General features: G+C 45.2%; 1 protein-coding gene across 2 annotated transcripts; it reads right to left on the bottom strand.

Annotated features, from left to right (window-relative positions):
• Positions 1–924: 924 nt before the first annotated feature.
• On the bottom strand, positions 925–10,936 carry optn (optineurin). 2 transcript variants are annotated; one of them, XM_084483111.1, is made up of 13 exons: positions 10,861–10,936; positions 9,416–9,530; positions 8,823–9,016; positions 8,266–8,427; positions 7,317–7,486; positions 5,172–5,265; positions 4,767–4,888; positions 3,601–3,750; positions 3,295–3,379; positions 2,627–2,785; positions 2,266–2,408; positions 1,689–1,771; positions 925–1,277 (listed from the first exon to the last, which is right to left on the bottom strand). In XM_084483111.1, exons 2-13 carry the CDS (start codon positions 9,528–9,530, stop codon positions 1,156–1,158), a joined length of 1,599 nt encoding a protein of 532 aa, XP_084339237.1. In that variant the 5' UTR covers positions 10,861–10,936; the 3' UTR covers positions 925–1,155. The 2 variants fall into 2 exon arrangements, with proteins under 2 accessions (XP_084339237.1, XP_084339236.1); XM_084483110.1 differs by lacking the exon at positions 10,861–10,936 and adding an exon at positions 9,930–10,122.
• Between the last annotated feature and the right edge of the window lie 221 nt (positions 10,937–11,157).

The following is an 11,157-nucleotide window of genomic DNA, read 5'->3' as shown; positions in this document are numbered from 1 at the left end:
TCATTTTTTAAAGAAGTGATACAAAGTAAAGGCATTTCTTCAAACTTGGAGAACATTTAGTCATATTTATACTATTGTTCAGGCTAGTTCGAGGACCCAATGTCCAGTGGCCAGCGGAAGTGGGTGGAGCCATGATGGGAGCCAGTAGAAAGGCTCTAACATTTTCCTTATGGATTATTTATTGTTATATTTTTGTCTTTACATTTTATTTTTGTTTGTGTCAATTCATGAAATAACTTACTAGTTTTACATTATGTGACTTAAAGAGAAATGTATTATTTTTGTTCACCCATTTAAGGTGTTCCTTATGCATGTGACTCACAGAAAGGTTTGTTATCTATACTAGGAATTAAAAGAAGTCACGGGTTTAACACAGTGGTGGGCCAACTGTAGCTTTGTGAACCTTAATTCGAAAGTACAAACATGACATGCAATGTTTGTATATTATTGTAATGTTTTATTGGATGTAATTAAAGCACATACATACATGTATTCGTTACACTGACCACTTTCACTTCTAGAGGCAGTTTATAGCCACTGCTGACAACCAGTGTTCTGTATTCTTCATATGTTTCCCATTATAATATTGATTAAGTGGTCCAATATTAATCGTTACATCCATATCACCAAATTTAAATTTGCATAGTGGGTACAAATATATCCCATGTTAAAGTGCAGCTGGCTAAGTAAGTAGAGATGAATGCAAATATTATTTACTTATTATTAATTAAGTCTCAAATAAAGCTTTTTTTCACAGGAAGTGATGAAAATTGTCTGAGGTGCAAACTCTACATGGGTTAAAATAATATACAATCCTTCCTTCCACTAAAGAACACCCATCTCATTGTCCTAGCAGAGTATGATTTTGGAACATTCAAAACGGATACATCAAAATGGATAAATAACCACCACCTCACAATCCAACCCATTTAAAAAGGCGAACTTTGGTTATTTATTATATATGTGTGGGTGCATCGCCACATCGCTCTGGATTAACACAAACGATTAAGCTCCTAGGTTATGCAGACAAAAAAAAACATACTGCGAACAACCAAGAAGAAGAAGAGGGAAGACTTGAGTTAAGGTACAAGGACTGCAGGAGAGGCTGGAGGAGGCTGCTGCTGCTGCTGCTGCTGGAGCTACTCTGGAAGAGGTTCATATGATGCAGTCCATGATGTGGATCTGCAGACTGTCCAGGTCCGGCAGGTTGATGTTACACTTGGGACAGATGTGCTCCGGAATGTTCACCTGCTGCTGCCAGTCTCTGCCATCGCCACCTACAGGGGGGGGGGGGGGACGCACACGCACAAAGACCCAGACAAAGACACACAATCACAGACGCAGACGCAGATAAATACACAAACAATGTTAAGTGTACTTGATCTTGAAGCAAATCACGTTCATTCTCCCCAGGTTCAATCAGTCCTTCAATAAAACTTATTATTTAGTAGTTATTTTGATCAGCAACACAGGGTGCTTAACTCCAGAAACAACACGGCAAGCAGAATAAACCATGAAAAACAAAAACAAAAATATATATATATATCAGAATCACATAGCTAATCACATAGCCACCCCTCAATCACATTGAGAGGGTGGATTTAAACAAAAAGGCTTACATACTACTAGAATAAAGTCAAACCTAAACAGTTCTCTGAAAAAGTTATAAGTGCATAGCAAACGCTTACCTCTTCCACCTTGCGCTGCAGCGCCCCCGTGTGGATTTCCTCCGGGTGGCACGTGTCTCTTCTTCATCTCATACAGCGAATGTCTACAGGAGTGTTATGGAATATGGGAGATATTATTTTGAAAAGCATTTGAAGAGGAAAGGTAGAATCAGTAGGCAGCCGTTTTTCTTTTGTTTTTATAAAACCTGAAGATTGAGGCCTTTTATTAATATCTTGTGTTTGCATGAAGCTAAGAATGCTTCAATGTGTGTTTGCAGCAACATTTTGAACCCGTACAAAGCTGAAATCTCTATGTTGAGTGTCTCTCTAGGTTGAGTGTCTCGCTAAATTGGTTTCCGGGAAATATGAACATCATCAGATGACTTCAACTGGTTTTACAAAAACAAACACAAGTTAAAATAGTGACGGGAAGAGAAGTCAAACTTGATTGAGAATGATATGCATGCAGAGCAGCGTCTCTAAAAACAGTTTTTTGTGTCACTGATCCAACTGGTTTTAGGGGCTGCTGAGGTGAAGACTGTTTGGGTGTAGGGAGAGAGAGATGTGTGATGATAGATGGGTATGTTGCAGCTCGTACCTGCCCAGCGACTCCATCTCGTCCTGGAGCTGGCGGTTTAACTTCTTGGTGAAGTCCAGCTCCGTGGCCAAGTGCTCCTTCTCCTCGTGGATCTTCTCCCGCGCGGCGCGCTCCGCGTAGAAGTCTGATGAGTACACCTCCGCCTGCACAGAGAATCACATGGACTCACACACACAGCCACACGCATGTATGCACAGACCAAACATGGATGCATGCGCACACACACACACACACACACACACACACACACACACACACACACACACACACACACACACACACACACACACACACACACACACACAGACACAGACACAGACACACACACACACACACACACACACACACGTCACACACACACCTGTGCCTGGAAGACAGAGATGGTCTCCAGCTCCTTCTCCTTCTGGAAGATCTCCTGCTTCATTTCGTCAATGTGTTCCTGCTTGTGGACCAGGGCCTGCTCCGCCGCCGTCAGCCGGCCGTGCAGATCATCCAGAACCGAGCTCGGCACAGATTCCGACTGCGTTGGAAAGTAGGCAAGTATGCAACAGTTACATCGGATGGCACAGTAGAATGTAGAATGCCTGGCTGGGACCTACTTCTTAGAGCCAGCTCACACCGAAAACCTTGGTCACGGTTTATGCAGCAATCTGTTGCGCGAAGCGCAAGCAGGGTGTGCAATCTGCGAGGCCACAGTGGAAGCGTTGACTAGCCATCCCATGGCTGTGCGTGGACAGTCCACGCACTTCATGAACGGACCATAACACTGACTATAGTTGCCGCTTCTCAAACCACGGCAAACTCAAACAGGAATTTCACCTTTGAAAGCATTACTCAGGTATGTTCCCACGAGTTAGATACAAATATTCTCATATTCACAACATCAAACATCCTCAGGATGGCTTTGCTACATTTCCTGATGGCACAGGGGGAAACGTAGCCTAATTGCACTGATTCACACACTAAAAAAGGGCTTAATTGCTAAAAGTTGCTCTTCAAACCAACAGCCCTGAAGCGACTGGAGCCCACCTCTCTCTTCTGCAGCTCCGTCTTCAGCCCCTCATGGTCCTGATAGAGCTTGGTGTAGGCCACCTTCAGCTGGTCATGGTTGCTCCTGAGGAGGAGAACGAAGAGGAGGGAAAGGAGGAGGAGGAAGATGAGCAATGGCACATGGCACTAATACAGCCTGGTCATGACTAACGTGAAATAAGAGGTTATAAAAAGAGGTTATATAATAATAATAATAATAATAATAGGTATTTACAGTGCATGCTAGTCAGATATTTGTGGCGTGCTGTGTGTGCGTGTGCGTGTGTGTGTGTGTGCATGTCTGACTTCTCCTCTCCGATCTTCCTCTGCTCCATCTGACTCTGCGCCATCATGCTGTCCACCCTCAACCGCAGCTGCTCGTTCTCCGCCTGCACCGCCTGCTTCTCCACCAGCTGCGCCTGCAGCGTGGCTACCTCATGCTCCACCTCACGACACCTACAGCCAGAGAGGGGGAGAGAGGGGGGGGGGGCAGAGAGAGAGGCACAGACAGAGAAGGGGGAGAGAGAGAGACACAAACAGAGAAGGGGGAGAGAGAGAGACACAGACAGAGAAGGGGGAGAGAGAGAGACACAAACAGAGAAGGGGAAGAGAGAGAGACACAGACAGAGAAGGGGGAGAGAGAGAGACACAGACAGAGAAGGGGGAGAGAGACACAGACAGAGAAGGGGGAGAGAGAGAGACACAGAGAGAGAAGGGGGAGAGAGAGACACAGATAGATAAGGGGAGAGAGAGACACAGAGAGAGAAGGGGGAGAGAAGGAGACAGACAGAGAAGGGGGAGAGAGACACACAGACAGAGAAGGGGGAGAGAGAGACACAGACAGAGAAGGGCGAGAGAGTGAGGGGTCAGAGAGAGAGACACAGACAGAGAAGGGGGAGAGAGAGACACACAGACAGAGAAGGGCGAGAGAGAGACACAGACAGGAAAGGGGAAGTTATTTGTTGTTGTTTTGTTTGCAGCCCGGCTGTCCGTGTTTCACGGTTTTAAAGTGATGCGGGATGAAACATTCTTTCAGATTCAGAAGAAATCAAGAAATAAAATGAGCTTACTTTAATTTATTTTAATTTTTTGCATTTTATTTCACAAAATATTTAGACACAATTCATTCAATTCATTGTCATGCTTTTTGAACAGGTGCTATAAATGGGCCAATAACATATTACTAGACGGGTAATAATACCTTGTCTTTTCTCTCCACAATGACCTGATACTGATAAGTCAGGCAAGATGCAGCAGATAAGACCGTAGTATCTTGGGTTGATAAAAGGTTACTAGGGTTCCAGGAATATGGCCTGTTGTCCCCAGAGGTAAATCGTCTTCAGACATAGCCAATGGTTGCCGAGATTAAGAAGAGGGTAGCTCACTCCCACTGGCGGTCTAGTAATCAACAGGGACCACTGTAGCTCTGTCCTGATAAACTACACGAGTAGATAAGAAGTCACAAGACTCACCTGTCCTGGAGCCCCTTCTTCATGCCTTCTGCCTGGTCCAGCTTGTTCTGGGCCTGCTGCAGCTCATTGAACAGGCTCAGCATCTGGGCCCGCAGGGTCTCCACCTCGCTCGCACCCTGATCCTGAGACACACACACACACACACACACACACACACACACACACACACACACACACACACACACACACACACACACACACACACACACACACACACACAGTGACACACACACACACACACACACACACACACACACACACAGTTCCTTGAATCAACATGAGGTCCATGTCATTCTTTGCTACCTCCTCATTCTCTCTGAAGAATGACAACGATGGCAGCGGGGACCCTTTCATTCGTTGTCTATGCAAAGGAGGGCGGGGCACTCAGGTGCGGCACGTGCGTACCTGTTCCGGCTGGGTTGTTTTTGGGGGCTCTGGTGGGAGGGAGGTCTGTGAGGAGCTGTCAGAGCATATCATCTTCCCCTGGAGACCGGCCACCCTGGGGTCAGATGGGAGCACCTCTTGATTACATGTGGGTCTACAGGCACGGACGATTTTCAGAGAGGAGTCATCGTGGGACAAACATAGGTATCCCTCATACCACTAGTAGATAAATTGATAGACTTGTCCTCACTAGATTAGTCTGCGTGTACCCGTGCCCTGGTACATGGAAGTAGCAGACTGGTAATACGTTTTGAGTGAAATCTGTGTTTGTCCTATGATGATGCCGAGAGTGAAGAGCAACATAAATGAATAAAGGACAGACAGAGAGGGCGGGACAGTGGACAACGTCAAGTGCTCTCAGGCCTACATCCGTAGCAGAGAGGGCCACCAAACAAATAGAATGGTGGTGAAGAAGTTTGTTCAAAATCAATGTGAAAGTTTCAAGGAGTCAACAACTTCAACAATTTATTCCTGGGCTAAGGCAACCACCCAGAACACCCAGAGCAACCACCAGAGTCATCTGTAATTACACAACTTCTCTCATTATTCTTCTATTACACTTCCGTGCTTCTCGTCCAATGCTTGTTCCCATGATTAAAGTGCTCAATTCATCACAAAACACAGTATAATTAAGACTTGTTGGTCTGAGGGGGATTAATTAAATCAATCAACAGTGGGGGGCCAGAGACAGGGCTCTCTGACCCCAGTCTCACACTTCACCGAGTGGTGCTCAAAAAACTATCTCAAACTCAATGTCAGCAAAACAAAAGAAATGGTCTTTGGCTCACCACAACCCCACCACCCCATCATCACTAACAACGAAACAGTAGAGACTGTAGACCACTTCAAATACCTTGCACTCACAATTGACAATAAACTCACTTTTGAACACCACACAACAGATATCCATAAAAAAGGAAACCAGAGACTTTCAGCAGTGCGCAAATTAAAAGGACTTCATGTTGCCCCCCATCTACTCCTACTACTGTACACCAGCATTGTACAACCCATTCTACTATACTGTTCCACATGCTTCTTCAATATGCTCACTGTAAAAAACCGCAATAGACTCACCCAAATAACAAACACTGCCACCAAAATAATAGGTCTGCACACCCCAAAACTACAGGAACTTAACAACAAGGCCATCGCACGTGTCGCTCATGCAATATCCCTGGACATTACTCACCCACTCAACCGCTACTTCTCACTCCTACCTTCTGGCAGGAGGTTTAGTACAATAAGGTGCAACAAAGCCCGCTTCAGCAGAAGCCTAATCCCCTCAGCCATCCAAATAATCAACAAAGCAAAACCTCACAGATAAATGAAATAAATTAATCAAATGTATGCCTCTCATGTACCCCAACAACTGTATGTGTGAGTGTCTATCCCCCCCCCTCCAAATGAATGTATATGTGTTTTTCCATGCTGCATATGTCAAATGTGTTAAATGTCTGATGTCATGTGTGTAAATGTCTAGGTGTTCTGGATTAGGTATCTGTGTGCCACAGATGTGTGGAATGTTTGTCTGTCAAAAAAAGCCTGGCGAAAAATGTATAAACTTATGAATGACTGTGAAAAAGAATTTCCCCATGGGGACATCTAATAAACTAACTAACTAACTGACAGGGAGTCGGAAAACAGCATGAGCAGTGTTTCCCACACATAGACCAATGTGTGGCGCAGCGCCACAGATTCAACAACGAGCGCCACAAATTGATTCCGCTTTTTGAATAAATTTTTATTTTAACGCAATTTTTAAGTATAAATATCTCAACAAATTTCACGCCCAAAAAACCTGTTAGATCTGTCGTTGCTTCGGACGAGCGCTAAATTGTACAATCCTGTCCGCCCGCAACCCAACTCCCCCCCCAACAACCTATGCAATCCCCCCATCAACAATTCCACCCACGGTTATAATGCAAGCATTACAAGCATTATGAGATTCTACAGAGTCTCACTCCGGCCAAAAACCAAAAGTTGCCAACCCTGCAGGGGGGCACCACACATTGCTACCTGGTCTGTGGGAAACACTGATGAGGCTAAACAATATCTAACTGTCTAACAAACAATACAATCCTAACAACAGTGGACCATGCGGCCTACCTGGCCTCAGAAGCCTGGAGCTCCTCTTGCAGCCTCCCCGCCCGCTGGCTCTCATCCCTCAGGGACTGCAGCAGCTCGTGGACCGTCAAGCCTGAGGCCTTGCTTGTTTCCAGTTCCCTTCTCGTCTTTTCCTCCCCGCCCTCTGCCCCGTCGTTCTCCTCCCCGTTATCCTGAAACACACACACACACACACACGCACACACACACACACACACACACACACACACAGGTAAATAGCACCACGCCCATAAGATCAGCTCAGGTAAGCGGTAGGCCTGTGTATTGGCAGAAAGACATTTATGATTAAACACATTAATTCTTTTTTTTTTTTATTAGTCTTTCTTTTGCTTTTTTCGTTTGGATTCAGTTATTTTATCCTAATGTTATCTGTTGTTTCTTAGGCCCAGCATGCCTTGGCCCAGTAGTGAAGGTGCGGTTAGGCCCAGCTCAGTTACGGCTCACGTTTCCACCGCAGACGGTACCCTTATGGTAGGGGGGGGGTTTAAGCCGGATGGCGATAGCCGCGGCAGCTTCAATGTGAGACGATGAACAAAGAGCAACAATGTAGGACGTCCAAGAAGGACGGCAAACTTTTGCGCAAAATTTTCTTCAATAAACTAAGCTTTCGCCGTTGTCCAGAAATACCTCGCGGGTACTGTGTTTGTTTGTTATTATCCCCCTGTCGCACGGAAGTGACGATTCTGTCGACCAATCACGGGCGGCATGTGTAGCTCAAACTTGTTGGCACCCTTTCAGACGTCTTGGTACCCCAATGGAGGAGTACTGAGAGATAAGTACAGCTAATCACAGCCGAGTCCGGACTCCGCCCACTTTTAGAGGTGGAAACGCAAACCCTGCCGCACCTACTCATACCGTACCGAACCGCACCCGCTGGCGGAAACCCGCCATAAGTTGCCAAACGAATGCATTATTACTATATCCTCCTCACCATGAACGTGATGATCTCGATAAAGGAGTCGTCGTCCGTCCTTCGACCCTCGTTGACTTGGAGTTCAGAGTTCATGGCCAACAGGTCGTTCTTCTCCGCCTGCAGGCGAGCCACCTGCGCGCACAAGGCGTCCATCTCTGCCGCCTGATTGGCTGATTTTGCCTGGCAACAGCCACCCAGCGGAGCGCAAGGAACCACACAGTTAAGTTTTCACCTCACTGATCACATTTGTTTTACACTTGATCCATATTTATAAAGTCAATAAAGTGTATATTTTCTTATACAACCTACTGCAAAGAAGCCTATAAAGTATATGGTTATTCGCATAACACTGACTATCAATCCTGAATCTGCTTTTATACCAGGACTTGGTCAGTCCCTTGAACATTTAACAGATATTAACGGCTACTGCTGTCTTTTCTGGCCGCCGGTCAGTACAGACTGTAAACGTCTCTTCCTCTGAGAATGAGGAAGAGGAGGGGGAGGATGAAGAGGAGGAGGAGGATGAAGAGGAGGGGGAGGATGAAGAGGAGGAGGAGGATGATGCTGCCTCTCACCTTGCCGCCGCCTCCTCTCAGCTCCTCCAGCTTTGACCGCAGCTCCTGGTTTTCAGCGGTGACTGCCTCCAGGCGGCTCTTGGCCTGCTCCAGACTGTTCTCCAGAAGGCTGCGGTCCTCCTGCTGTTTCTCTCGCCACGCCGACAGACCCTCGAAGCGCTCCTTCATCGCCTGGTTGCTCTTCTGCAGGGCGTCTGGATGGGGGACGGGGCCCAGATTGAGAAAGAGTGCCTTGTTTTTCACCATTCATTTTTGTTGTTGTTGTTGTTGGTGGTGTTGTTGTTGTTTTGTTGGAACATGTACATTTTGTACATCAGAATTAAGCTGCTCACAAAGACCATGAACATTTGAGGCCTCCCCATTTAAATTAAATTTAAGCGTTATGGCAGACTCAGAGAAGCTCGGCAGTACACAGTGACCGACAGAAAGACCAGAGAAACGTGAATGAAAGTAAAAAAAGAGTGCAGTGGCTACTCATCTCAGATCTTAACCGCAAACATAATTTCTCCACAAACTCGCTGTGAATCTGTTAATAGGATTAGAAGTCTGCGGTTATGTCGTGAGGGTGTTTCTTGTTTTCTAGTTCTGTTCACCTTTCAGGTCTCTGTTCTCCTGGATCAGGATGTTAATCTGTTGCAAGGTTTCCTCCAGGGTCCCCGAATGCCCACGGGGGACATCTCCGTTCATTATAGGGCTACCAGTGGCCATCTACAGATAGAGAAAAAAAAGCTGTTGAAACAACTATGTTGAAACAAATGAGTAACTAATTCAGAATGACAGAATGACAGAATGACATTGGCGGCGATCACGTCCAATCCAAATTGAGTAAGTTGATATCATAGTTATGATCAGTTTGCGATAATATTCGTCCATGTTCCTTAAAATAATGTAAATTCGTGTTATTTTATTAGACATCACCGAGTTTAAATGCGAATATCGGCATGTGGGTAGTCAGCTTAACTTTCGTTTTCGTGATGAGACAGCAGTAAGGTTTCTGTTTTGAAACAGCCATGGAAAAGTTTATATTTAGCCTACAATGACAACAAAATTGGCAGTCTCCCAGACAAAAAATACGCCACACATTATGTGAAGTAAATGTATACTCACTGTTAAACACCGATATGAAGGTTAAGGAACTGCCTCGATATTGTGATAAGATCCTGGGCCTACCTCGACATTACAGTACTTGAGTACGTAATGTCTACAGCCTTGTTGTGATTCTGGTATTTCCGCGTTTGAGGACGCAGTGGCGATTATTAGACCTGTTGACATGCGGAACCGATTGCTCCTTGCGAATGTGGCTTTGCAAGGCAATCCACACCTTTTGTAAATCTGTGTAATACGTAGTGGGCGTGGTCTTCAGGCATCTGACAGGCGACTGTGTTTTTCGTAGGCGGAATCCGGAAGAAGTCCCGTCTCAAGCGCTAGGATTGGACAGGCAGCCTGTCAGGCAAACTCGCACGCTGACTCCAAACCTAAACCCTAACCCTAACCATAACCGTAACCCTACCCCTAACCCTAACAATAACCGTAACCCTAACCCTATCAGAGAGATGCGTTTGACTAACGTTAGTTTAATATACGATTACGAATTTACGAATTTACAATTTAAATTACCTACCATGCGGTCACGTCACGGATTTTAGCCTTTTTGGATTCGCTCAGGGATTTAAACCAACGTGATTTTATAATCTCCGGCTATCCCCTCATTAATATTCATGATTCTTCCGGATTCCGCCTACGAAAAACACATTCGCATCTGACAGCGATCCTGTCATTTTGTGTGGTTCCCCTCACCGTGCTTTCCCTTTCGACCACATTGCAGTTAATAAATGTGTCTAATGCCGCAATTAGTTTAATGAAGACCAATGTATCCTCTGCATTAGAGTCGATATACGACCCAGTTTAGAACAATGATTAGTCTAAACCTTAGAAAGAAAAAAAATATCTTAGATTTGAAATTATGGTTTTGTTTTTCTAAAATGTTCTTAAGGCTGAAACGTCATTTATAAACTTGGTGAATATATTTTAACATCACCTTTTGGAATGTTCCACATGTAGAGGATGAGTCACCAGTTGCCCCGTGTCGTTGCAGGAACGTTGACCTGATCAATTTATACAAAAACAAACATTGACTCCAGAGATGTCACAATGACTACTGCTAAAATAGGATAGGATTATATTCGTGTGTAGTCAGTAAAATACATCAAGGCCCCCACTATCAATATGTTTACCGGGACCAAACGTGTTCTGCGTCTCATCTATAATAGAATCTGACAGCAAAGCACTATTTAGGCAAATAGGCCTACAGGCCAACACTTAAAAACAATATTGC

This window comes from Micromesistius poutassou, assembly GCF_964030765.1.
Source record: "Micromesistius poutassou genome assembly, chromosome: 18".
Classification (NCBI taxonomy): domain Eukaryota; kingdom Metazoa; phylum Chordata; class Actinopteri; order Gadiformes; family Gadidae; genus Micromesistius; species Micromesistius poutassou.
This window is presented reverse-complemented; position numbering and strand designations above follow the sequence as displayed.

What these genes read in the sequence shown, in the direction of transcription:
- optn (XM_084483111.1), bottom strand. Translation starts at nt 9,530, where the DNA reads ATGGCCACTGGTAGCCCTATAATGAACGGAGATGTCCCCCGTGGGCAT. An exon ending in TGAGAGGAGGCGGCGGCAAG is followed by an intron (nt 8,428 to 8,822) that starts GTGAGAGGCAGC and finishes GGCTGTTGCCAG; the next exon opens with GCAAAATCAGCCAATCAGGC. An exon ending in CTCCAGGCTTCTGAGGCCAG is followed by an intron (nt 5,266 to 7,316) that starts GTAGGCCGCATG and finishes ATCTGACCCCAG; the next exon opens with GGTGGCCGGTCTCCAGGGGA.